The 27,906-nt window shown below is 35.3% G+C and overlaps 1 protein-coding gene across 5 annotated transcripts in view; it reads right to left on the bottom strand.

The window, feature by feature from the left end:
• The window catches only part of LOC128891076 (acetylcholine receptor subunit alpha-like), a 271,049-nt gene that overhangs the window by 195,034 nt on the left and 48,109 nt on the right, over positions 1 to 27,906 (bottom strand). For all 5 annotated transcript variants that reach the window (XM_054150303.1, XM_054150644.1, XM_054150382.1 and 2 more), the window contains exon 4: positions 3,852 to 3,961. In XM_054150303.1, the coding sequence (XP_054006278.1) occupies positions 3,852 to 3,961 (110 nt within the window). The remainder of the gene's footprint in view (positions 1 to 3,851; positions 3,962 to 27,906) is intronic.

Genomic DNA, 27,906 nt, shown 5'->3' with positions numbered 1-27,906 from the left:
TTATTCGATAGCGGTAGTACAGCTTGTACGTATCACCTACTCGATTAGATACCAGGAAAAATATCCAAACCGTCGACAACCATCGCGACAATTGTTTTACAAATTGAATAACAGTTTGCAACACTATGGTGCATTTACCAAACCCAAAAGAGAAGTTCCAAAACCAGTAACAGGAAATGAAAACAACAGAGTGAACATACTCGCTTATTTACAGTGGAAACCCAAAGCATCTACACGAGAAATATCGAGAGAATGCAATGTAAGCCTCGGTAGTGTGAAACAAATTTTAAAATCAGAGAAGCTTCATCCGTATCGATTTAGTGTTGGACATCCCGTACATGCTATGCCCTTACATGATAAATTTAGCGTTAAGTAGTGTACTCTACTCGAATTCAAGCAAAATAAAGATTTCCCATTTAAAACTGCTTAAATCGATGCTCGGCAGAGAAGAGGCCTTCTTGAATTAAATGCATCTCCTATTACAGTTTTTAATAATTAAAATAACCTCGTTCTGTTATTCGATAACGGTAGTATATCTTGTACGTATCACCTACTGGATTAGATCGAAATAAGAGCCTACGTAGTTCTCACCCTATAGAAATAATCCTGCCGCGCACATTTTAAATGCCAACAGCAGCGGCAATTTTGCACTAAACGAATCAATCGCATCAAATAGAAACTCGTAGATAGATACGTGATCGGCATGATCGCATAGCGCGGTCGCAGAAGTCTCGAAGAAATGTTAAATTTCACGGTCTGGTCGTAGGCGATCGACGGCATCCCCGAATGCGACCGCGGCGTCGAACGAGCGGAAACGTATTTCTCTCGTGTGCTCCGCTCGTTTCTCAACAATCATTCACAGGAACATTCGCCGCAGCGCCCATGTTTCATGCGATTTGAATAATAATCTATCCGGTTAACTAGATCGAGAGCTCGCCAAAGTGAGTGTCGAGCACGAGCCAAAAACCAACGGCAAACGGCAAACGGCAAACGGCAAACGACAAACGGCAAATGACAAACGGGAAACGAGCCGAGCGACTTGGTTGGCTCTCGCTCGTTTGTCGGCGTACGGAGCAAAAGTTACGCAAACATGCGTGAACGAGATCGAAAACGGTACGAGTCTCGCAAACTCGGAACTAGGGCTGCTTTATGTCCCGATGAATTCGATTCGTACGTTCCTCTATTGTTCTTTCGGTGTTCGTCGGAGACATCCGTTCGCGGAGAGGACGAATTCCGAACTCAAAGGTGAGCGCGTATCTATGATATCCGTATTATATCGCCACCCAGCGGTGCAGATTCCCAGTGATAACCGCATAATAGGGCCGTTCTCGACCTACATAAATATTGAGGTAATGGGCAAATAATGATCCACACGAGCATTTCAATATCGGACCTATAATCCAGACGCGGTCTCTGCACTTGCTCGCGTGTACAGCGACGTGCAAAAGTTTACGGAAAGAAAAATTTCTCACCTTCTATTTGTCACCTTCCGGAATTGATATTTCAATTACAGGGGGTGTAGAAAGTATTCGTACACCGATCAATTTCCAAAAAAACTATATGAAATTGTAATTTATTAACTTTTAATTTAATTAATTACATTAATTTAATTTAATTACTTTAATTAATTTTTTATAAACAAAGACATTCTACATATTCTCGGAAATCTCTAGACTAGATAGCTATTTATGTGAGTTACGAAATTAACAAAAAAAAACAATTAATCGATAGAAATATTGAAGCAATAAGTATTCGCACAACAGTTTAATTTTTAAAAGTTCGTTAAAAAAAAAAGAAATTTACATTAATTTATAAGTATATAATATTAGATAGATCGAGAAGTAGTGTCGTTTCTTCTACATTAAATTCAAACAAATTTTAAATAAATTTATATTTTTCGCCGTCGTTATCAACAGCCTTTTGCCATCTAGTCTTCAAATTTTCAATGCCAGATCGTTAAAAAACAACGAGCTGATGAGTACTTTAAACAAGTATTTCAAATTGCAAAAACGACATTACTTCCCAGTCCATCTAATACTTCCTTCGTGAGATTTCTTTTTGATTTTATAATTATTGCAACTCTTCTAAGCGTTAAATTAACTAAATTATTAGTTATTCGAAGTGGGATCTTCTTCAATTCCTCTGTTCGAGCCATTTTTTAAAGTATTTTACTGGAACTTTGATATTTACTTATTCGTACGGAGCAATAAATTAATGTGTTTACGTTACAAACTGTACTGTAAATGGTTCGTCGTAAGTAGACTGCGGATCTTTATGCAACCTAAACCTAACTAGGAACCTAACCTATAACCTAAATAGGAATTTATTTTATTTTGCAAATATTATAACATGAACTTTACTTTCAATCTTTTTATGTTCTTCCATATTGTTTGCAATTTGTATTTAGTTTCTTGCATATTCAAATTTCCTATAAATACATAAAGATCCGCAGTCTAGTCATAAGAATCGTACAAATACTGATTGCTTCTATACTTTTCCCAACTTTTCATATGCAAGGAAATTGTAGTTTAGAATCGACTTAGCTACCTCCCATATCCAATTCTTACGTTAATTCTGGGACACCCTGTACTCCTTCCTGTATAATATGATTGCAATCAATCGATAACAGAGTAGACTAAAATGGATCTTATTCACCCGAGTAATTGAAACACTGGAAAAACAACATTTCATATGCACCAACCCAATATTATCGAAGCTCTTTACAATTTAATAAGTAATGTCGTGTTTATTAATCAGATATACAAATAACTGGTACAAGGTACTCAAAGAATGAATTTAAATACAAGATCCTGATCCATCTTCCAGTGAAATAAGATAATAGCACGAGGTAGGTACGGTTACCCGTGCGTTGACGATAAACGCGGATAATACGGATATCTTGTAAACTCGGAGCGACCGTATTATATGTTTCTGCAATTTTCTTGGTAATGATTCCCGTCGCTGTGCTCGTGTCTAAGTAAACGAACACGTAAACAGCCCTAGTTGTGGTTATTACCGCCGCGCAAACGTAGCGATAATTGCGAAAGAGATGAGGAAGGCCGATAAACTTTATCCGGAGTTTACACCGAAAAGCTCGTGGTTGGATTTAAAATCGCCGACTCGACACCAGCCCACATTTTTCCGTAACTTTTGGAACGTAGCGTCGTCGCGATATGAGATGCACTCTGACATCAAATAGACTGTTCTACTTTGAAATGCAATATGCACGACGATGGTACCTCTCTTGTTAAGTCGAGTGGACACTCGTTTCTTCTTTCGTTTGTTTGTTACGACATAACGTGCACGAGTATGTCGGCATATATTAGAAACGGCCGAGGAGGAAGAACGTTTACGCGCATGATCGTGTTGATACGCGCATACGCGTCGTCGTGTACGTCGTATACCTTCTATACGTCCTCCTCGAGAGATGAGAATACGAAAGTTGTTTTCGCACTGTACATATAGTACGCTTATTAGCGGTAAAGTGTGAAAGAGAGCCGAGGGTTCGATAAATATTGAAACGTAATTCTGCATCGAACAATTGTAAATTGTAAACGTACTCGCCTATTCGATTAACGCGATATTCCAATTAGAACGCACTTGGAAAAACACGTGTCGGAATACCGAATAGTAATTCGATCTTTACGTTTACGTTTCATTTGACCAGGAGAATATGCTAAATTATTCGCTAAATTGTAAACAACCCGAAAATATTTTGGAAGAAATGGATGTCCAAACGGCTTCTGTCTGTCGGCAGCATGCTACGCCACTACTGTATGTATAGAGTATGTAATGTGAAACTATAGAAGATGTAATTAGAATATAGAACAAGAAGCAGCAGGCAAACTCACTTGTTGTAGAGGACTATGTCGGGCCGCCATATGTGGTCAGAGGGCACGTGTAACATATGGACCCCTCCGTACTCCTTTGGCTCCCATCGCAGCTTGTAATCGTACCATGACTTGAAACAACCAACACAAAAAATATAACCATATTATTGATCCGTTTTTCCGACGACTAGAGTTTTAAACAAAACCGAGTTGTATTTTGGTTAATCGATCGCGCTCGTCGACGATCTCGTTAGCTCTTTGAGGCACACGATTATAAAAGAAAAATAACACTCAAGCTGCACAGAAGAACAGTGTCAACAACTTGTCAACGCGTTTGGCTTATATACATTTCTAATTCCGTTTATTGTACTTTTAGCGTTACTTCGCAGGATTGCCACATGGGTAAAAATGTCGAATAGGAGTCCACCACTATGACCTTGACATGTGTCTTCAAGGGCACCCTTCTGAGTAACTTTTACTAATAACTTAATCGTCGCTCACTGCTTATTAAAGAGTTGTTAATAAAAAAAGTTGGTAACTATTTTGGTTACAGACGGGACTTTGCAGTTATACTTTACCTTTTTTCTATATATATATAACCTATACCACAATCTTTACTCGTACAGTAAAAAAATTGCAGCGCAATACGCAGGTGTGCACTCACACTCGTAAGTATCTCATACATTAATTACTTATTGAACTCATTTGCGTGGCAATCGTATAACTTTTTATTTGCGTTATTGTATAGTAAATTAATGTATGACTTTATGAATATATCATTAAATTATATGACTCACGAATCAGAGAATATCCGGAGGGGACAATTTAAAGGAACTGCTGTTAAAAAATCGGTAAAATTCTTTTTTCTATAGCTGATATATATCTATGTAGGAAACATCTGTAAAAAAGGTTCAGAGGAATCTAGTCACGGTATTTGTTTGCCATTTATTTTCAACAATTAAGATTTTGCGCTTCGTCGTTTTTACAATGGCTAATATCTAAGAAACTAATTTTCTTATACTATAATATGGTCTTTATTCCAAATTAAAATATAAAACTCAGTGAACGCGTCCGTTCGTCTTTAGCCTGTAGTACTCGTTTGGTACTCTCGACCGGGTGCGAGCCCCCGAACCCCCATTTTTTTACTGTACAAGTAAAGATCGTGGTATAGGTTATATGTATAGAAAAAAGGTAAAGTTTAACTAGAAAAGTGCTATATATAACCAAAATAGTTACCACCTTTTTTTGTCACGAACTTTTTAATAAGCAGTGTGACGACGGTTAAGTTATTAGTATAAGTAAACTCAGGAGGGTGCCCTTGACAACATATGTCAAGGTCAAGGTCATACGGTTTCTCTATTCGGCATATTTACCCATTTATGTACCCATTTGTTTCGCCATATTGGATCCACTACATATGTTGAATATCTACATTTTGAATTCAGACTTGGGATCAAGGCTTTTAAAAAGTCTTGTATACCAAGTTTCATGGAATTCTTACGAAAAGAAAAATGTATGCTTCAAAGAGTCAAATGATTAGGAATAATTTACCCCCTGATAAGGGTGACTGTCGACAAGAACATTAAATTAAGTTTATATCAAGTTTGATTCAACACAATGTTATAACGAGACTGCGGATCTTTATGCATTTGTAGGAAATTTGAATGTGCAAGAACCTACAAAATGCAAACAATATGCAAAAATATAAAAAAGATTGAAAGTAAAGTTTATGTTATAATATTTGCAGAATAAAATAAATTCCTAGTTAGGTTCAATTTTTTTAGGCACGTTCACGAACATTTTATTTTGCATAAAGATCCGCAGTCTAATTATAATATTCATTATCTTAGTAATCATTATCTTATAATATCTTATCTTAACCTCTTAAGCTACAACCACGCATGAGACTCGTGGTCGGATATTCGGGCCAAAACTGATTATCACGAGCCTGGCCCGTGGTGTATTGTTCGGCCCAACTGTAAACATCACATTTTGGTCCCACGCTGGTAGAGGTTATTGTATAAGAAAGTTTGTACCTTTTCGTATGAACTTTAAGGGGCAATTTTAACCTCATAAATATGAAAACAGGCTAAAATAAAAAATATGCAAAGTTCAAAAACATGCATTCTTAGTGAATTTCTCGTGGAATTTACAATTACGATGTTATCAAATCTGTATGAAAACAGAACAAAGTAAAACATATCCAAAGTATGCAAAGTATGTAAATTTTCAAAAACATTCATCGTAAGTGAGTTTTACGTGACATTTACAATAATGATGTTATCGAATCCGTAACTTCCGTAACGAAGTGAACTATGGAACCACTTATACTCGGTTTGCACCTCGTGCGGATTACATCGTAAATAAAACTTGCAGAGAGAATTTATCACACGTGTACTTCTATATCCGCGCGATCTGTCGCGATGGCACGTTGCTCATCGACACGCAACCTTCGCGTATCCCGAACCCAACACGAACAAACCCGTACGTCGGCGTGCACCGCCCACATCCACCCACGTACCTTTTGCAGTTCCCGCGCACATACGTGTATCGAAGGAAACATACGTGCCTCGTCACCGGAACATATCGAAGCAGAAAATTGTGCCCTGGAATTGGGCGGGATTTCATGGAGCCGCGCGAGGAAGGGAAACATTCTGCGAGAACGAAGTGGTTGCGGGAACGGAAGAAAGTTAGAAATGCTAGACGTAGATCTGGCGGAGCCGTGTAGGTCGTAGAGGGTGGAACGTATTTCACGGTAACAAGAAAATGGGAAGGAGGATCTCTATCCTTAGATGGCTGACTCGAATGTTTCGCCTGAATGGGTTCACAGTGAATACATGCTTCTGTGAAAATAACGCCATACAGACTCTCGGCGTAGGTATGTAATGACGCGTTGACAGATTCGAACGCGTCGAATGTCGAGCTACTTTGCAATATCTTTCGATACACATACAGCGAGTAACTTTAATACTCGGACACTATGAGATTTTTACTTTGTTACATCATAACTTCGTTTCTAATCAAACAAATAAAAAACATAATCAAGTATTATATTAAGGTGTATGTGTAGTAAGCAATAGTATAAGTTTTACTTACATAACTTACAATAATTGTTAAATAACACGATTTAAACAAAGCATTGGCTGATTTTCGCGATACTTTAATATTTGGACACTTGGTAGTGTAGCATCTTTTCTAACTGTTTACGCAGAGTTAACAAGCCTTATTTCATCAATTATTCTTCGATAACCGTTACGTGCATGTGCCTAATGGCACGCAAAAGCAATACCACGTATAATATACCACAACTTGTGATTTTTCACAATGCAAAGCGGAAATCATGTAGACAAATTGTTGCCATACTCAACATGAGTAAGAGTACAGTGGCAAATATCATCAAACGGTTCAAATACGAGGATCGTATAGACTCTATACCCCAAAAGGTACAACTGAACAAGTTGCACGTGATAAGAGGAAACTAATAAGAAAAATAAAGAAGGATCATTCACTCGGTGCACAAAATTAGCAACAGAGCTCTTAAACGAGACTGGGAAGAAGGTACATTCCCTAACAATCCGCAGAGCCTTAAAAGATAGTGGTTACAATGGAAGAGTAGTTAGGAAGAAACCGTATGTGAATGAACAGAATCGAAAGAAGAGATTAAATTTTGCTGCTAAAGAATTTGTTTTCAAGGAAGAAACATGGTGGAACGATGTCATTTTTACCGACGAAAGTAAATTTAACATTTTCGGATCAGATGGACAAAGGGTGGTGTGGCGCAAGAAAAATAAAAAATTTAAATTTAAAAATCTAAGGCCAACTGTAAAGCATGGAGGAGGTAGTGTGCTTGTTTGGTGCTGTATATCCACATTTCGGCTGGGCGAATTAGTTTTTATTGACAATATTATGGACAAAAATATGTATTTGAACATATTAAAAAATAACTTACACAAAAGCGCTACACAAATGGGAATTTTAAACACATTTAAGTTTTACCAGGACAATAACCCGAAACATAAGGCACGCATCGTGCAAGAATATTTACTGTACAATTATCCAAAAGTTTTACAACCACCACCTCAATCACCTGACCTCGATCCTATCGAAAATGTGTGGAATGAACTAGAGCGACGTATCAGAACAACAACAATATCTTCAAAAGAAATGTTGAAACATCGGTTAAAAGAAGAATGGGACAAAATAACTATGGAATATTTTTAAAAAATCATTAGCAATATGCCACAACATTTAAAAAAACTGATACAACAGAATGGCTACCCAACAAAATATTAAAACACATATTATTATAAAAATTAGCCTCAAAAAAACATAGTTTCTAAAAGTGTCTGAATATTAAAGTAACGCGAAAATCAGACAACGCTTTGTTAAAATCGTGTTATTTAACAACTACAGTAAGTTATAAAACTTATACTATTGTTTACTAAACATATACGTTAATATAATACTTGATTATGTTTTTTGCTTGTTTTGTTAGAAACGAAGTTACGATGTGATAATGTAAAAATCTCATAGTGTCCGAATATTAAAGTTACTCACTGTACCTACACATTCAGTTATTATTTATTTCGCGTAATTACTGTAACATTGAAGCAGGGGTGCCACAGGGCACAGTGTTCTCGGGCCTGTATATTACTATCCAGGGTGGTCCACGCAATTGTTTCAAATAGTAACTCCATTATTATTGCATTTACGAAGAAATGCAAAGGAGAAAGATAAATGGTTCGAAGAGCACTACATTTGTAGGCCCTTAAATTGTTTTTAGCAAGACTGTACCAGCAAAAATATCCAAACCGTCGAAAACCATCGCGACAATTGTTTTACAAATTGAATAACAGTTTGCAACACTATGGTGCATTTACCAAATCCAAAAAAGAGAAGTTCCAAAACCAGTAATAGTCTCTAACTAACACTCTAACACTCTCGACCAGCACTAGGTTCGACGCAGTAAGTCAACCAGAAATAATGTTTGTTTAGGTTTAATTTTGTTGGAACTCAAAGTGTCGATAAAATGATTGTCGGGGAGGTAAAGGTGACCTCAATTGAGGTTACTTAATTCGACATGTATGTAGGAAGGCCGACTGTTAAGACAAAACCGACGGTCATTGCTCCCTTCCGATAAGAACGTTTCGCGAACTAGCAACCAATGTCGATAGAAAAAGGGTTGTCGAAATCGAAACAGGTGATCGAGAAAATGTCCGGCGCCTAAACACAACTAAGGGGACAATGACCGAGAATGCGAGTGTGAGAGAGTGAGAACGACAGAGTGAGAGAGAAAGAATGCAAGGTTCGGTACCGCGGAATATCTATGTGTGAGTGATTATGTATCTAATCGGCTGATCTATATAAACAGAGGATCGAGTGAAAGTGTTATTATTAAGAGTCAAGGAGTTTAATGAGTTAAAGAGATTAAAAGCATTTAAAGAGTGTAAAGAGTAAAGAGTAGAGAGTGTGTGATAAGACTAGTAGTTAGAGCCTAATTGTTTTAGTACATAATAAACTGATTAAACTAACCAAGTCTCAATCGCTTAAATTAATCCTACATGTATATTCTTTTTTTTTTCAAATCTTAAATTAGAGATTTCATCTTCAAAATCAATCTAAGCTTAGCATTCGTGGCAATAGAATACTACAGAAGCATCTCGTGTTGCTGGTAGACTCCAGAAAAAAAGGCCTCGAGTGCAAAGGGTTAATATTGCCTGGGATACAATACAACTCATTCATGTCTGGCCATTTCTCGCAAATTCTACTTACGGAGTTCATTATCCCCTTTGCACTCGAGAGATGACTCTCAGTCACCATTAGGTTTCACCCAGCAAATCTACAATACCTAATAGTTTAGAATTCATGGCAATAGAATGCTAAAGAAGCATCTCGAGTTGCTGGTAGACTCCAGAAAAAAAGTTCTCGAGTGCAAAGGGTTAATATGATTACAATTAATAGATGTTGGATTACACTGTCCAACAAATTTAAACTGTACAATTGTCCAAAAGTTTTACAATCACCGCCTCAATCACCTGACCTCGATCCTATCGAAAATGTGTTTTTAAATTCCGCGATATCCACTAGGTGATTCTTATAAGGTTCCTCGTCCTAAATACGAATCCAAAAGTGCAATTGCTCCATCACCCTTAGTTTTCGAGATATTCGCGATTTTGTAAATACGGTCGATTTTGAGAGAAAACGTAATACTACTTAAAAACTACGAACGCTATAAAGTTCTATTTAGTCTTAAAAGATAGAGGAGTGTTTTCTAAATATGAAGACATATCCCTTTAGAATTATCTGCTCCTTTGAATGCCTGTAAATGGACACTAAAGTTCAAAAAGTTGGCGACGCGAGGACTTTTCACGAAATACGTTTGTATTTTTATGAAAAGTTATTCACCTAGGTCGAATTTACACTACGTTATCGGATTCTGTAAACATTTCTGAATAGAAAACCACCCGCGGTAAATGTTGTAACGTTTTCTAGTTCGTACAGATCCAGAAAATATTAATTTAGAACGCACGAATTCTGTTTGCCGGCGCGCAGGCTTCGCTCGCTTTATATCGGTGAATCAGGACCGTTGTCATGCGTGCGTTCTGCACAATCGTCGCCACGTGCTTGAATAATAATAATATTTAATTGTTAAATAATTCAATTTAGATTTAAATAAAGTTTGCTCAAAAACGGGAAATTAATGATTAAAATTTAAACAGTGGAAAATTATCTCCGTTTTGTTGAGTTCCAGTATAAATGAAATGTTAAAAATGAAGAATTACTTATCTAGAACATGTTAATGTAATACAAAAACCGATAGCGCGTGGCACCGATTAGGCGAATGCCGTAGCGACGGCCCTGACTGACCGAAACATAGCGAGCAATGGCTGTGCAGCGGCAAAACACCGTTCATGCGTTCCGAGTTGACGTTTTGTCAAACCGTATGGATTAGAAACCGTTCCAACATTTGCCGCGGGTGATTTTCTCTTCAGAAATGTTTGCAGAATCCGATAACCTAGTATAAATTCGACCTAGGTGAATAACTTTTCATTAAAATACAAAAGTATTTCGTGAAAAATTCACGCATCACCTTTTTGAACTTCGGTGTTCATTTACAGGCATTCAAAGAAGCAGATAATTCTAAAGGAATATGTGATTATATTCAGAAAACACTCTTCTATCTTTTAAGACTAAAGAGAACTTTCTAGCGTTCGTAGTTTTCAAGTAGTGCTACGTTTTATCTCAAAATCGTTCGTTTTTACAAAATCTCGTATTTCTCGAAAACTAAGGGTGATAGAGCAATTGCACTTTTGGATTCGTATTTAGGACGAGGAACCTTATAAGAATCACCTAGTGGATATCGCGGAAAAGAAATCGTGTTGGACAGTGTTATAAATACGCTCGGGAGATATGAGAGGACCCTGATTTTCTTCTGGTGTCGAAGTTTAGTCAGTCGAGCATGAGATCTCTTAATGAAAAGAATCTTCCTGTCTTCGTAAAAAATAAAGTCTATTTCTTTTAATATATAAAGCGCATTAATTATTTCGGACTCCCATATCCAATAATTGATGACAGAGTAGACTAAAATAGATGTTATTGGGCCGGATGATTGAAACACTGAAAAAACGACATTTCAGATGTACCAACCTAATGCATTTAGTACTCTCGACGAGAGTTGTTGAGCACGTTTCGAAGAAGAAGCAGAGAGGGATTGATACGACCGTTTCGGTAGCTGATTAGCTTGGCTCGTGAAAAGAGGCTGATTAAGCTGATTCACGAACGAAACCTAATCAACCTTTGTACAAAAGGAATTAAATGCTGATCAAGTTAAACTCTATGGTAATGGAACAAGGTTATCTAATCTCCACTAGCAAATAAGTTTACTTGTTTCACCCTGAGAAGCTGACTAAATAACACCAGAAAGGATAACTTAAATCGTATCTAGCTTCAGATTTCAAACTGAGCTTAAGGAATTTGTCGTTTTTCTTGCTGAAATGCAAGCACACTTTAAAAACTTATTCCAAGTATAATATAGAATAATTAATAATATATTAATTAGTAATACTAATAATAATTCTACGATACAGAATATTTATTTTCTTTGCTTTTAGCCAACAAAATAACGTAACGTCGATGATTTTTTAGTAAATAAAAGATGTGATACTTCCATGGTGAGAAGGACACCTATTTGAAATCAATCCTTTGCACTCGGATGTCTCCTATGAGGGGAGATCGTAAGTTTAACAAATTTTGTTAGTGACACCACTGCAAACATAAAAGATTTAGTGGATTTGGATTTAATGTCAACGCTTCGAGAAAGCTATAAGAACGAGAGTTTTTTCGTTTTTTCCCAATCGCCTTGGAAAGTGAAAGATTACGTAGTGACATTAATCAATCATTTTTTAATTCTTTACTCCTTTAATTTTACCGTAATAAAATATTGACTTTTAAAAGCGTATTTTCCTTACAAATCGAATCTAATAATACCAAAACAAACACGTTTCCAAGAATTTTATGCAACGCGATTCCTGTTCGCACATTTTCCAACGAGATAATGCAAAGTGTAAAGGCTTAATCGCAGCTCCACAAATCAGGTAAAATATTTATGACGTGAACTAGGATAATTTGTACGTCTTTAGAATTGACAAAGCAGCGAAATTGTAACGCGCGACATTGATGCACAGAAAAAATTGTCTTCCCTCCGTTTATCCATACATGTTTCACGCATAATAGCCTTGGTGCCATTGTTCAAAGTACGCGAGTTTGACACAATTTACCTGTATGCGAGCAAAGTTCCAACTCAATGGTGGTTAGTTTCAATCAGTTTATCGACAAATTAGTACAAATGTCTTACAGTTACCGTGTACGTCGAACTAATTACTAGAATGTCTGTGAAATGGTAAACCGAGTTTATGATTCAATCCCCAGATGTTGTTTCGAGCTTCTAAGAAAAGAAAATTAAGGAGAAAAAATTCTAACAACCCATGAGATTAAAGATAAACGGGGCTTGACCTCGTACAATAGAATAACGAAGTGAGGGCTTACGATCGTAGCACCCCTAACCGAGGAAAGAATAGAATCAATGTATAGTACGATATTAATTTTCTTTAAGAAGAAAGAAGTCAATGAAATTCTTTGCAAGATATTTTATTAGTAATTTCAATTCAAACAAGTGAATGTTAGGAATTTCGACACGGCTAGCCTAAATATTAGCGTGACGAGAGACGAGGCGTCGCACAGTGCAGAATAAGTGGACAACATTCAATATTAGTACATATCACAATGTGAGACAAATTTCTATCGTAGAAAATGTGTGTTAACGTGGAAATTGTTATAAATAATCATGTATCAATCATTTGTATCCATAATCTAGAAACGCAGTAGCGTCTCGACGCCAAGTACATACAAAATTATAAAGCCACCCCGTATATAACGTGGCCCTACCGCGTATCTTTTACTCACAAAAGTGCGATTCCAATCTAACCTGAAACTACTTTCAAGAATATCTCAACACGCCTGCAATATTTTCTAACACAATATACAATAATAATATACCAATAATTTTTATTATTTTTAATTGGGTTTTAGTATTTGTTGGTTTGTAACTAAAAATTTTTATAAAAAATTTAGTATTTTTTGGTTTGTAATTAAACATTGTGTATAATGGAAGGCACCCACGAAGGTATATACATTAACTTTTATATTTATTGAAAATAGATTTATTTTTTCAGTCAGTGTTCAATGACTGAAGTGACTTTTCTAGAGACGCGGTAGCGTCTCGGCGCCAAGTACATGCAAAATTATCCGCCACCCGTATCTTTTACAGGAGGGATGGTCCATTCCAACCTAACCTGAAAATTCTTTCAAGAATATCTCAACACGCCTGCAATATTTTCAAAATTTAAAGGCATTTTTCTGATGTAAACCGCATATAAGCTTTCGAATAAAACCAAAATCAATAAAATCGGTCGACGTACAACTGAGATATCGTAATATCATGTCATGAATCGACTCTCGGAATCATTCGGTTCGGCATGGCTCGTCGGGCATCGAGCGTCGATAGTCGAAAGAGATGTCATCTCTATTCAATTTATCACTATTGCATAATAATGCAATAGTATAAAAACTTTTATATATATATATATATAAAATGTTTTCGATTTAGACTTTTTATGTAGGGTTTAATAACAAATTGCAGCCAGTGTTGTAAAGTGTTGATCGATCTTGATTACAAGGTAAGTTGTCAAAATCTGAATTGCGAGATTCCTTTATTCATACAGAATAGATACATACCACTAAAGTGTTTTGAATTTAGACTTTTTATGTAGAGCTTATAGAAATGGAGTCATTTTCTCATTTCATCATTAACATTACAATTTCTTACAGCAAGAAAAAAAATTGCAGGTATATATAATTATTTATAAATTGAACGAATAAGTGTTTATAATTAATAAATTATATGAAATATATATATATATATATACTTCCAGGCCGCGGAAATCTAGGCAAATCATCTGGCAGCTCATTTCCATTTCACATCTTTTTCTACTTTCTTGTAGTTTTTTTATGGGGATCTTCTATTTCCAATGATAACTCCTTGAGTACTCCACTTTTTCATGTACTTGACGTAATTTTTTTACTTTATCTATTACGAGAATCTAAATCTTTAAATAAACATATAGACAAAACAAAAAAAAAACCTGAGTTCTCAACATATTTGGATACATCATTTGTTATATTTTAAGAAATCTATAAGTCTTCTTGCAAATAATTGCAAAATTTGGTTTTAAATAATTTTTAATAAGCGACCGTACTTTCGGTGTAGGCCTACAATTGAAAGTTAAAAATTCTGATTTAATTGATTTATGGATTTCTATAAAAATTATTTTTCACATCCTCGGCCAAAACGAAGCATATTTTGTTAAATAACATATAGGAGCAACTTCTATTATTTATAAGAAAAAAATTCCTAAAGAATTCGGAACATGGACTACTAAAGCAACAATTTTACAATATTACATCATTTCCCTGTATGATGATCATAAACTCATACATACCGTAGGATTCAGAATAAAAAAACGCTTTTACTGATCCAGAAATAAATTAAAATTTTCAAGTTTTGGGGGGAGGGGGGTAATCTAAAAAAAAATTTGTTTTTCAAAACTTGTTAGCATTGGTTTATAGGCCTCTAAAAACAGTGTAATGTTTATTTAAAAATTTCTTTTATATCTCTAACCGTTTCCGAGCAAAAGTAAAAGGGGCGACTCGGACAAAAGGGTTAGTTTCTCCCTTAAAACACAAATAGTCGCACGAACTGAAGATGGTGTAATTCATAGGAAGGTCCCACCAAAAAGTTTACAAAGTTTCCTCAAAATCGGGGTTTGTTAATTTTTTGTTAAATTTGTTAATCTCGTTGTAAATTAGTAATATTCATGATTAATTTTAATTTTGTTTGTGAATAAATAGCAATATATTTACATTAATAATGAAATTTTGAAATTATACTTTTCACAGGCCGGGAAATCACTTCTTAGCGAGCATTCGTTCCAGAGCAGTCGTCCTCAACACGTCGGAGACCTTTTGCGCGAATAAAGCATTTTCTAGTATAATTCTATACCCGAGATGCTATCACATTTATCCTCGTATTATCTTACATGAACGGCAAACACAATAATGAGAACGTTAGCTTGACGTTCGTTACGTTTTACATCGCTCGTTATCATCGAAGATTTTTATTAAGACAGCATAACGTTTGCGAATAGTACAGTACCATTTCCAATAATCCGGCGCTTGATACTCGACCAGAATAATAACCACACTTGCAATCATTGCGAATTATATTTCGCGCAAGGACCGTTCGTTTGCATGGCATTGCTTCCTACGTGGTAGTGTTGGGGCAAAATTTAATTCAAATGACAATTGATTTTCACTTTTGCATGGCAATTGAATTCGATTCCGAATGAAAATTGATTTTAAATAGAATAGAAGGTTTATTTCAGTTGAAATCTGTCTTTAACAATTGTAATCGAAGGTAATTTTAAATAATCTTCCAATTAACTGATCAGGTGATCAAAAATGTAATCGTTTGTTACTCAGCACTTTGATATTCTATACGATTATGTATTTTATCTTTGATAATAGATTGAATCACTATGTTAATTGGGATAGATTTTTTTTTAAATTCCCATCTTGATTATGACAGCATTTTACTGTAGTATTTATTGGACTACATAATACAGATTATTATATTGTATAAATATAGACAATAATATAGAAAGCATACATAAAATATACATAACGTATGTTGAATATGTTCTACAATTATTATAATAAAATTGTTATTGCACTTTGTACAAGTGTACATACCATTTGATTATGTTTAACATGTGTTTATTATATTAGTTATATAATGTGTATAAATAATATTAAATATACATATGTATATTAGGTTGTCTGAAAAGTTTTTTTCACGACTTGCATTCAGCTATTTTTTATAGGAGTTTTTATATAAATGGGCAACCTTATCTCTTAGAAGTTAATATTATAATCAGACTGTGGATCTTTATGCAAAATAAAATCTTAGTAAACGTACCCACAGAAATTTCACCAAAATAGGAATACATTTTACTCTGGAAATAATATAATACAAACTCTAGTTTCAATATTTTGTTACATTACAGCATACTGTGTGCATTTTGTACTTTCTCGCAAATTTCCTATTAATGCATAAGAAACCTCAGTCTAATTATAACACTAATGTATAATTCAGTAATGTAACATAAAGCACAAAATATCGTGTACGTATTACTTATTAGTAATGAAACGAAAGAAACTTTTGAGACAATCTAATATCGTATATATAATACATATGTATGTAACGGATTATCCAGGCAAGACTTCATTTAGCGGGCACAATTTAATTTTTCAAGGGAAAACGGCAGAGCGTGTCGACCACTCTCGCGCTCAGAATTCTTGGAACGAGATGGGAGAAAGTTGGAGGAAATTCGATTGCCTTGGAATCATTAATTAGTGGCCAATTATCCCGCGGAACCGTGGACGGGACGAAACTTGGGTGAGAATTTCTTCAGCGGAGATCCAATCAGAGATTCACTTTTTCGAGCAAGTACAGAGCTAGTAAAGACTGATCTTACGTTGGCTCGTAACGATCTCAACCGAGTATTTTTACTCGGAGCTATGTCTCTTTTATACAAACCATAACGTAACTTTGAATTTAAAAACACTATGTTTGTTTCACTCGGTAAATATAATCTCTTTAATACAAATTTTGTGGTACGTTATATTAGATTATGTTACTTATTAAACTGTACACTTTACAGTAATAAATGAAATGTTATTTATTTGAAAATATTATTAACACAAGAACGACTCGTCTTTATTATATTAACACGACACGTCTGGCAAGAAGCAGCAAATCAATGATATTGAAAAACAAACTAACAACGCTTATTATAGACAATCTGAAATATACAATTATCAAATCGATCATACCGAGTATGAAACGATATTTAATTTTCACATATTTCAGTACGTTAAATAAATATGAGTTTGATTAGATCTTGCGTCGGGTTAATTTAGCAGGACAGTCAGTTAAAGTAGCTTATGTATTGCGATATTGAATATAACAATGGTATTGTCATAATATTTCTTCGAGAATTTTCTCGAGTGATTTATACTTTTTCAATTCCTTGCAGTGTAAGAGCACAAGGAAGCTACACTTACTGACAAAAGTTAAGAAACAAAGTAGTCAACGAAGCATTTTGATAAGAAAATTGTAGGCTGTTTAAATTAGCCGCGCAATGAATGAATGTGAAGTTGAGCGAATGAGACGAGTGCGGATGAGAGAGAGGGAGAGAGTGTTTATAAACAGGCGAAATGCCGAGCAACGGCAGAAGAATTCAGAAGAACACAAAAGAATACCGAACACAGAGAACAAAAGAGAATAACAGAGAAATAAAGTCAGTTATAAAGTACGTAGTTTGAAAAGTGTTTTCCTATACGGCATCGTGATAAATTTATATTTACAACAAAATATACAAGGCACTCCCAAAATTAGTGTAAGAACCAGAATTGGAGGTAGCTGAGACGATTCTGAACTACAATTTCCTTTGCAAAAATGTCGTATGGTGCTTGGTTTTTGAATTATTAACGAAAATCACGGACCAATCAGCGCCCGAGTAGCGCGCACTCAGCCGGATACGCCCCTGCCGCGACTTGGCGTAGCCAACCAATCCTGGCTCGAACCTATCTTCTCGCGGCTGTGCGCGTGCTATTCAGGCGCTGTGATTGGTCGGTGGTTCTTCCTTAATAATACAAAAACTAAGTACCATGCGACATTTTTGCAAAGGAAATTGTAATTCAGAATCGTCCCAGCTAGCCCTCATAAATAAATATCAGTCCTCTTGAATCCCTTGTGCCACGCACCACTCGCTTTACAGCATCTCGCCTACGTAGCATAACATGCTACGATGAAAGATACGCACGCGCAGAACCGTGACAATCCCACAGTTGGTCACTCCGACCCGAATTCCTCCCGTTAATATTCTTCCTAGCTCCCTACGGTACATCATTCGTACCATTCGGAGCAGGTATTGATTTATTTAGATACCTAGACTTCGACCCAAGGAAAAAATAAACATGGGTGGTTATTGGTCAACCTTCGCGCGATATTGCCTACCAGTCAGGGAACATTGGTATTCGATACAGACGTAGAGAATCGACTAGCGAACGTCGAAACCGAAGGGACACGAAGGTTCAAAACCAAGAACTGAAGCGAGATTCGGCGAGATAGCCACGTCGAAAGAGAAAAAGGAACGCGGTGAGAGGTTGGCAGAGAAAGAGAAAAGCAAGCAGTCAGTCGGACAAAGAGACGTAACTGATACCAGTGGAAAAGGAAATGGATGTATATAGTAGAAGGGGAGTCATGACGTGTCCATAGATAGAAAGGCCATCGGTGGCCCACTATTGTTATCAATTTATTTCCGATGTATCGACTGGTCTCTAAAAGGGACGCAGTTATCGATATGTGGTTGTGAATCTCCACGGCAGAAACCTTTTCGAGCAATCGATTTCACCACCTGTCGACCGCAGATGCATCTACACGTTTCAGGAAACGTATCAGAGCTTTCAGGCGGCTTCGAAGAGTTTAAGTTGTCAATGAAACTAAACGCAATTAAAGCTTTCCAGAAGATTAATTTCTCCGTCTATGGAGACGGACGCGGAAGGGAGACCAACGAAGAAATTCATGTGTAGCTCGATACAGGACCTTCGCGGTATGTTTCCCCGATAATCTAACGAAAACATATTGTAAACAGAATTTAGTCATTATTTGATCCTCGAGAATACAATACTGTTTGACGCACAGTCAGTGTAATAAGTATTCGTACAAGATGCATTTATTTTAAATGGGGTGCTGTACGAATACTTTTTACACTGACTGTATGTACCCTAGTGAGTATTACTTGGCAGAATTCGAAAAAAAAAAAGACGATGACAGAAGTAGAGGCTCGACGATAAATTCTAATAAACTAAAAATTAGAGTAAGATAAAAAAATAGTGAGAGAATCGACAATAAACATAGAATAACCTCGTTTTCCAAGTACAGGATTCATTTGCGACATGTGGCGCCTTTAAGTCATTTATTCGACCGAGTGGGTACTATACGATATCATACCAAAAAATGTGATCTTGAATTTTTCCACCAAGGTCGACTTTGCGGCAATTTATTTTTAAAGATCTTTACCGATTAAAAGCTGTAGAATCAGCTGGTGAAGCCATGACAAAACATTTTGTTACACCCTGTACATACATGTATATTTTTTTCTCATAACTAGTAGGTCATTTTCATGTAATGTGACTGTGTAGTGGTGTGCGTATACTGATCTCCTAGCGATGGGCTCTCTAAAGCTCGCGACCACTTTGGCGCCTCGAGAATCCGATAGTAGGCGTTACATTAGCAAAGGCTTTCATACATTACTTTTTGAAGGGTGCTCTATAAGATGAGCACAAAATCATCTCCTAATTTTTGTATCATTGTATGACGGTCCCTTTCAGACATATAACTTAATGTTTTCCTTAGAAAAAAGAAGGTACAACGTATTACTGTCTTTATTATTTCAAAAATCTTGAAACTCTACAGAAACAGATCCCTACAGAGAGATCAGTTCGAGTAAAGACAAATTTAATTTGACAGATTTAATTTTAAGTTATATATAGGTTGCGGATCTTTATGCATTTATAGAAAATTTAAATGTGCAAGAAACTACAAAATTCAAACAATATGCAAGAATGTAACAAAGATTGAAAGTAAAGTTCATGTTAAAATATTTGCAGAATAAAATAAATTCCTATTTAGGTTCAATTTTTATAGGGACGTTCGCAAAGATTTTATTTTACATAAAGATCCGCAGTCTAGTTATATGTATATAATCGAAATAATATATCGAATATATATATTCGATTTATATTGACAGATTTAATTTTAAGTTAAATTAATTGTTACATTACGTTATATTAAGAATATATGTATTCCATTTAATTTAACAAATTTAATTTTAAGTTATATATAATCGAAATAATATATCGAAACTATAAAATTCAATACCAAGAACTTTTGTTCTTTATGATATTCTTTAACACCTAATGATTCACAGAGAATATTGAATGCAATATTTTTGTATAATAAATTCTGGTTTAAATTATTTTACGCGAATTGTAACAAGTTGTTCGGATACTCGAAAATCGCACTGTAGTTGTAGGTTGGCTATGGCGAAAATGTCATCGATCGCGAAAGGGGTAAAAAATGATTTACTTGCGGGAAAGGTGTCGGTTATTGTCCCCTCTAGTGACGAGCACGCGAGGTGCTGCCACATAAGAACCCGCACTCTCGAAGATTAAAGGAGACGAAGCAGATCGAGAACTCGACGAACAGCGTGCTTGTTGTTTTCTTCGAAATTCGTAGAAACTGGCACTGTGGTTAAATCTCCACGGCTTGGATCGTTAGCGTCGATCTCTACTACTTAACATTCCAAGGTGTCTTAAGGGTTTGAGCAAGGACTACTTACGAAATTTTGAAAAAATGGCATTTTTTTTAACTATGTACTATGTTGTAACTATGTTGGGAAACTACATTTCCCAAATCGGTGAACAAGATTTCTCAAAAACAATTGAACCAATCCACTTCAAGTTTTATAAGCTCATTTAAGACATCACAATCTCATACTTAAGGAGGATTCCGGTGTAACAACTTTAAAAATAGGTCATTTTCATGAATTTGTTTTCAAATAATCTTTCTTCACATATGAAGAGGCATCCATAAAACAGAGAAAACTAAACATTAAAATACATGAAATAACTAAACATGAAAAGTTTTCTTTAAGTTAGATGGTTTATGCTGGGGTTATAGCAGTTTTTAAAAGAAAACACGAAGAATTGAAAAAATCTTAGCGTTTTGAAAAAAAAAATGAATTTTTTGACACAAAAATCGATTACATGTTACCACTAAGAAGGTCGTTAAATAAACAATACAATTTAAATTATTGGTATAACTCTAGGAGAAATTTATATTGAATTGATTAAACCTTGTGTGAAGTTGATTGGTTGATTAGTTTTTACGCTATCCTAGGCACCGTTTTGAAAACCGTAGTTTCAAGATAATCTCGCTTAAAGTTTTTGGCCAATTTTTACGGTACCTACAGTTGAAAAATCGATACGAACATTTAATCTTCTATTCCGTGAACATAAAATAAGCCTTCCACTTTCTCAAAATGGTTCCGTTGTCTCGTTTTTTCCATTTTTCTGGCAGTTCGAGCTTTTTTATTGTTCTCGCTTTAGTACGACGCTCCGCGCTTTGCAGCCGTTTCTTGTTACGGGAATCTGCATAAATATTTTACATTCGTGTCCAATCACGATGCCCATCGTTTCCATTATTTTTAATATGGAATAATATACTTCATTAAAGATTGCAGCGGTTAGATAGGAGACGATTTCAACAGTTTCTGAGTCACTATGAAGTTGTTTTGTTACAAGACGCCAAATGGTTGCGTAAATCCGCCTAAACATCTTTCTGATAGCTCATCTTTAGAAAGGTCTTCTTAAATTGGCAAGAAATGATTTTGAACATTTGTAGAAAAAGCATCTACTCCTGCCATATTCTCGGTCATTTCTTAAACAAACATTGTTAATAATTAATGTAACTATTGGCAGAAATTAATTTTTAGTTGTTCTAGCTAACAGATATAACGATATAGACAAATTTCTTACGATTACTGTGTTCGATGAATACTTATTCTGACCCGTAATTCTTATTAATATTTAATCGAAGACTAAATGTTACTATATACATTGTAAATATTTAATTAATTCGGAGATGTATATATTTAATGCATTTTAAAGATTATTATACCAATGTTTTTCGAGAAAGTAATATTTCCGAATATAACAAGTTGAGAATAAAATTTAAATAAGTAATCGCGAGATATTTTTCTATATTTTAATATCTATTCATTGGAACAATTAAAACTTAATATCTCCGACATAATTAAACATTTGTGATACATACACTATCATTCAGTTTTCGATTAAACATTAATAACAATTACGGTTCAGAATAAGTATTCATTCGAGACATTAATCGTGCGAAATTTGTCAATATTTTAATTATTATATATTAACGAGATATGATGGTCTAGTTTCGTTAAATAACAAAGTTAACAAAAATTCCTTCTCGCTGAAACATGAGCCCCATTTTACCATGCAGTTTCCATATTTGAAATTTTTCATTCGACCGATAGTTTTAGAGTTAGAGCTCCGTATCACTTAGGCTGGGACACCCTGTATAATTGTTATATTACTTGGTAAAACTAAATTTCGTCGACTACACGTAATCATTTTCTATACATATTACTCATACTGGCTAATAATACCTATATTAATAATACGTATTCGGAATGTTATCAATTAATTTCGACTGTACGGTCGATTGCACTTAAAGCGGTGCAGAATACTCTGCTGACTTGCAGTCCATCAGATTTCGTCGATTATTTTCCTCCTACATTCACTATTGAGCGGCTCACGGCTCACGGAGATTTTATTCATCCTTATTCAACATCAGCCCTCCGCGTCGAGGATCGGTAATAAACCTTTACGAGGAGTTTCAATAGTCAATATCATTTTCGAGCAATTCGCAATTTCATTAAATGTCAAGTTAGTTCAAAGCTAAGATGGCATTAAAAAGAACGTTTTTCACGATATACAGATAAAATATTCACAAAGTTGCATAGAAACTAACAGTTATTAGCAAAAGTGATAATTAGATAGTATTACTGTTGGCATTCGAACGCCGCGAGTACAGTGATATAAACGATACTTTAAATGAAATATACAGTGATACAAATTACATAAATCAAAGTGTTATAAAATAAATGGACCACGTGTAGAAAGAAAATTAAAGATTTATTATGAATTATATTTACACTTAACATTATTCTTACTATTAACAAACAGAAGATTGTGATTTTCCTTACAATTGCAATTCATTAATTAACAATTTACAGTACGAACTTTATAAAAATCGTAATGTAATTCTGTGCGAAAAGGTTCATCTTTTAACAAATTTACTACAACTACAATTCAATACAATAACGAGTGATAATGAAGAAGAAATACCAACACCAGTAGAGGACGCCCAAGAATACCTTTCTAAAAAAGTTCTTAACAAATGGAATCAGGAGTGGACATCACCGAACCTAACTAAATTACACGAAATAAGAGGTAATATGTATATGTACAGTGAGTGTAGAATGTATTCGTACATCGATCAATTTCCCAAAAAACTTCTGTGTGAAATTGTAGTTTTTTAACTTCTTTTTTTTATAATCAATGATATTTTACATACTCTCGGAAGTCTCTAAGATAGATATAGTCAAAACAACATTTACTAGTTAATATAATTTGCGAAATTAACAAAACAATGCGAAAAGTGGGTAAAAGTATAGAAGCAATAAGTATTTGTACGATTCTTATGACGAACCATTCACAGTAGAGTTTGTAACGTAAACATATTAGTGTGTTACTCTGTGCGAATTAAAAAACATCAAATTTCCAGTAAAGTACTTTTAGTTAATTTAACGCTTAGAAGAGTTGCAAGAATTATAAAATCAAAAGTAAATCCCACGAAGGAAGTATTATATACTTGTAAATTCATGTAAATTTCTTTTTTTTTTTAACGAAGTTTTAAACATTAAACAGCTGTGCGAATACTTATTGCTTCAACATTTCTATCGATTAATTGTTTTTTTCTTGTTAATTTCGCAACTTACATAAATAGCTAGTTTTTTTGCAATGCCATTGTTTATAAAAAATAAGTTAATAAATTATAATTTTATATAGTTTTTTTGGAAATTGATCGGTGTACGAATACTTTCTACACCCACTGTATACTCGAACAACCCAGCGCTCTCCCTCTCAAGAAGGGAACGAATTGTTCTCACAAAACTAAGGATAGGTCACACAAAATTAACCCATCAGTACATAATAGCCAAATCTGACAGACCGCGATGTGAAAATTGTAATTCAGAATTATCCATTAAACATATTTTGCTGGAATGTCCAATTGCTGAAAACATCAGAACCCAAGTAAAACTTCCTGTAGGTATTAAACAATGTTTCAATGTAAGAAAACATGTAAAATGAATAATAACTTATCTTGAGAAAATCAAAATAATTAAAGATATTTAGTATGTAATTAGTCTTAGGTAGTTTAAAATTGTTAGATAGAAGAAAACCAACTGATGTATGTGAAATACAATGTAATAAGACATAAGATGTAACAATCTATTGCAATGTGATCGCTAATGGCTAAAAAGCTGATGCGACATTAAATAAATAAATTAAAAAAAAAAAAAGATTGTGATTTATTTCATTGATTCATAATACTTGTGTCAGACATCGTGTGTCTCCGACATATACGCAGAAAACCCCGAACTGAAAACAGACGAACAACATGACCGACATCCGGGCATGTCAATTTACAAACATAAAAAAGACTAGATTAGACAAAATAAAAGAAATAATGCAATTCTTAACAGAAAGTACAGTGTAAAGTGGTGGAAATATTGTTCAAAGAATGTATTTTTAATGCATATGAAATATTTATGTTAAATACTCCGTGTTGCCAGAAAAAAATGTGAAAATATCTGCAGTTTCGTGGAATTTAAAGGTAACAATACGGACAAAAGGAATCAATTTCGAGCATGTCGTGCAAATACAGTAAAGAGTAATAAATACAGTAGAGCCCCCCCAAAATATCCGAATCCTTCTTATCCGAATGTTCTGTTATCCGAACTGCGTGAAAAAGTTCTCTTTAAATTAATGAATAAATAAACACCGAAGCATTCGTGGCATTTGAAAAAGGACTCCGGTGATTCAGCAGCGAAAAAATATGGTATCCTTTAACCTTTCGCATTCGAGAGATGACTCCCAGTCACCATTAAGGTTCACGCAGAAAATCTACAATACCTAATGTTTCTTTACGTTTCATTTCTTTGGAGTTCGAAGTGTCAATAAAATGATTGTCGGTGAAATAATGGTGACCTTATTCTCAAATCTAGATAGCTTAGAATTCACTGCAATAGATACCAGGAAAAAAGGGCCTCGAGTGCAAAGAGTTAATTGAAATTTCATATAAAAAAGGCTTGAGCCCTTTTTTTAGTGCTCAACAATGTTCCTCTTTCTCCAGTGTGCGCGCAATAAAAAGAGGACGCCAGAGCCGACTGGTTAAGCAACAACATCAGGGGTAAAACCCTTTCTGTTTCGAGTCAGTTACCGACTTAAGAAGTTGTAAAAACGAAGAAAACACTTCAACACCGACTACCGCGATCGTGATGGCGAGCATGAACGAGTTTCCCCATTACTCCCTGTTACACGTGCAACGCGTGTATTCGTTGCGCCGAGTAGTAGCCGTGGGCAAACTAGTTGTACATAGTACATGTTAGGTTGTCGCACACGGTCGAGACGGAGGGTTAGTCGGAAGCTAAAGAGGGTGTTTTCGACGTTGAAGGATGGCGCGTCTCTCGGAGACGCACCCGGAATACCTTTCAGCGCACGTACATTCATAAGTACACACAGAGACGGATGCGACTCGATGTAACGATCTGTATCTCTCTTCTCTGTACCTTTTGTCTTCTCTCGATTTCGGATCCCGCTTCTCAGTCAAACACCGCACCCGACCGTACAAGTGTTTGCCGTATGGCAACGTAATGTATCCTTGTCTAACGACAAATCCATTTCTCCCTCTTGACGAGATGTGTTTATCGCGATTTCACCTCTAGGTGAGGATTTCTGGTTAGAGACGGAGGAAAATTGCTGAGGCACGTCGTGAAACGTTGCGGGACAATTTGTATCACAGAAACGAAAACGCGAGAGTGGTTTGATTGTATGTAGGTAGGTATTTTCTAATTATTCTGAACTGTTTGGAACAAGATGAACGTTGCATGTACACCCTTGTTTATAAGTATATGGAGACTTACTGCCTTCAATGAATAACATTAGTTAACAAAATAAAAAAAAAAACAATGTACATTCAATGCCACCATTTTTTTCTTATGTATTTAGATACATTTTTTTTTTTATATAAATTTTTGAATTTTTTTCGATTTTTTTCTGACATACATTCACATTTTAGGCCATATCTCGAGTTAGAAACGTCCGATTGAGTCGCGCAAGACGCCATTTGAAAGGTGATCGAATTTACAACAATTGCTTTTGACATTATTTTCCAATCGATACAATAGTTTAAGTGTTACGAGCCAATATATACAGGGTGTCCAAAAACTCGGGGAGGAGCCGGAAATGGGGGGTAGCTGTGACGATTCTGAACAACAATATCCTTTGCAAAAATGTCGGATGGGGCTTCGTTAAGGAGATATTAAGCGAAAACCCCGACCAATCAGAGCGCGCGTAGACCGTTGGAGCGGCCGCAGTAGCGAAGGCTACGCGCTAGGTCGATGCTTTGATGCACGTCGAGTCACTTGTTCGCGTGCAAGCGCGGCCGCCAGCGCGTAGCCTACGCTACCGCGGTCGCTCCAACGGTCTACGCGCGCTCTGATTGGTCGGGGTTTTCTCTTAATATCTCCTTAACGAAGCCCCATCCGACATTTTTGCAAAGGAAATTGTTGTTCAGAATCGTCTCAGCTACCCCCCATTTCCGGCTCCTCCCCGAGTTTTGGGACACCCTGTATATGAGAAACTTTGATTTTTTCGGCTAAAATAGAACACGAATATTTCTTCCATCGCCATGGAAAAATAGAAATTGTCAAATTATGTCCAGTTTCTTATTGTTTACGTACAGATCGCATTTTTACGAAGAAAACAATCTTTTGATGAAGAAAATCTATGGATAAATACCGGAGTTAGGAAAACTTGAGTAAAGGTACAAAAATTCCAATTTTAGTCTAAAACCTTTTTTGTTCTGAAATCATTTTTAATTGATACTTCCATATCTTCACTATGATCACGTAAAAGATCATTTTCATCCATTACCTAGTTCAATAGCTATATTTTAAAAAAAATGGTATCACAAAACTTTGAGATACGTTCCAACTTTCCAAATTTTTCAAAATCCTTTGAGATACGTTCAAATATCACTAAAGACTACCCTTCAAATTTCGTCAAAATCTGAGATGTCACTCCAAATGTGTCCGAGTTGACATGGAATAACTCAAAGGGAAATTGAAAATTCCTCCTTTGCTCTTTCAAACGATAAACTTGGAACGAACTGAGAAACTTGATTTACAAGCATACAAATAGGAATTGTTGATGTTATGTAACTATATATTTTCTTCGTTTGTTTATACTACCATGCTTTAGAATAATAATTCATAAAAATGAGATCTTGAGTCGCCCTATGTCAGAAGTAACCGTTGAATTCGGAAATGTCAGTTTCTATTCACAGCAGCATTTCTCACGGAAGAGATAAATTTTCAGCAAAGAAAGTTAATTTCTTCTTAAAGACGAGAATGTTCGCATTTTCAGGAGCGTAAATTACATGTGTACATCTGAA

Source organism: Hylaeus anthracinus, unplaced genomic scaffold, assembly GCF_026225885.1.
Source record: "Hylaeus anthracinus isolate JK02 unplaced genomic scaffold, UHH_iyHylAnth1.0_haploid 0, whole genome shotgun sequence".
In the NCBI taxonomy this organism is placed as follows: Eukaryota; Metazoa; Arthropoda; class Insecta; order Hymenoptera; family Colletidae; genus Hylaeus; species Hylaeus anthracinus.
This window is presented reverse-complemented; position numbering and strand designations above follow the sequence as displayed.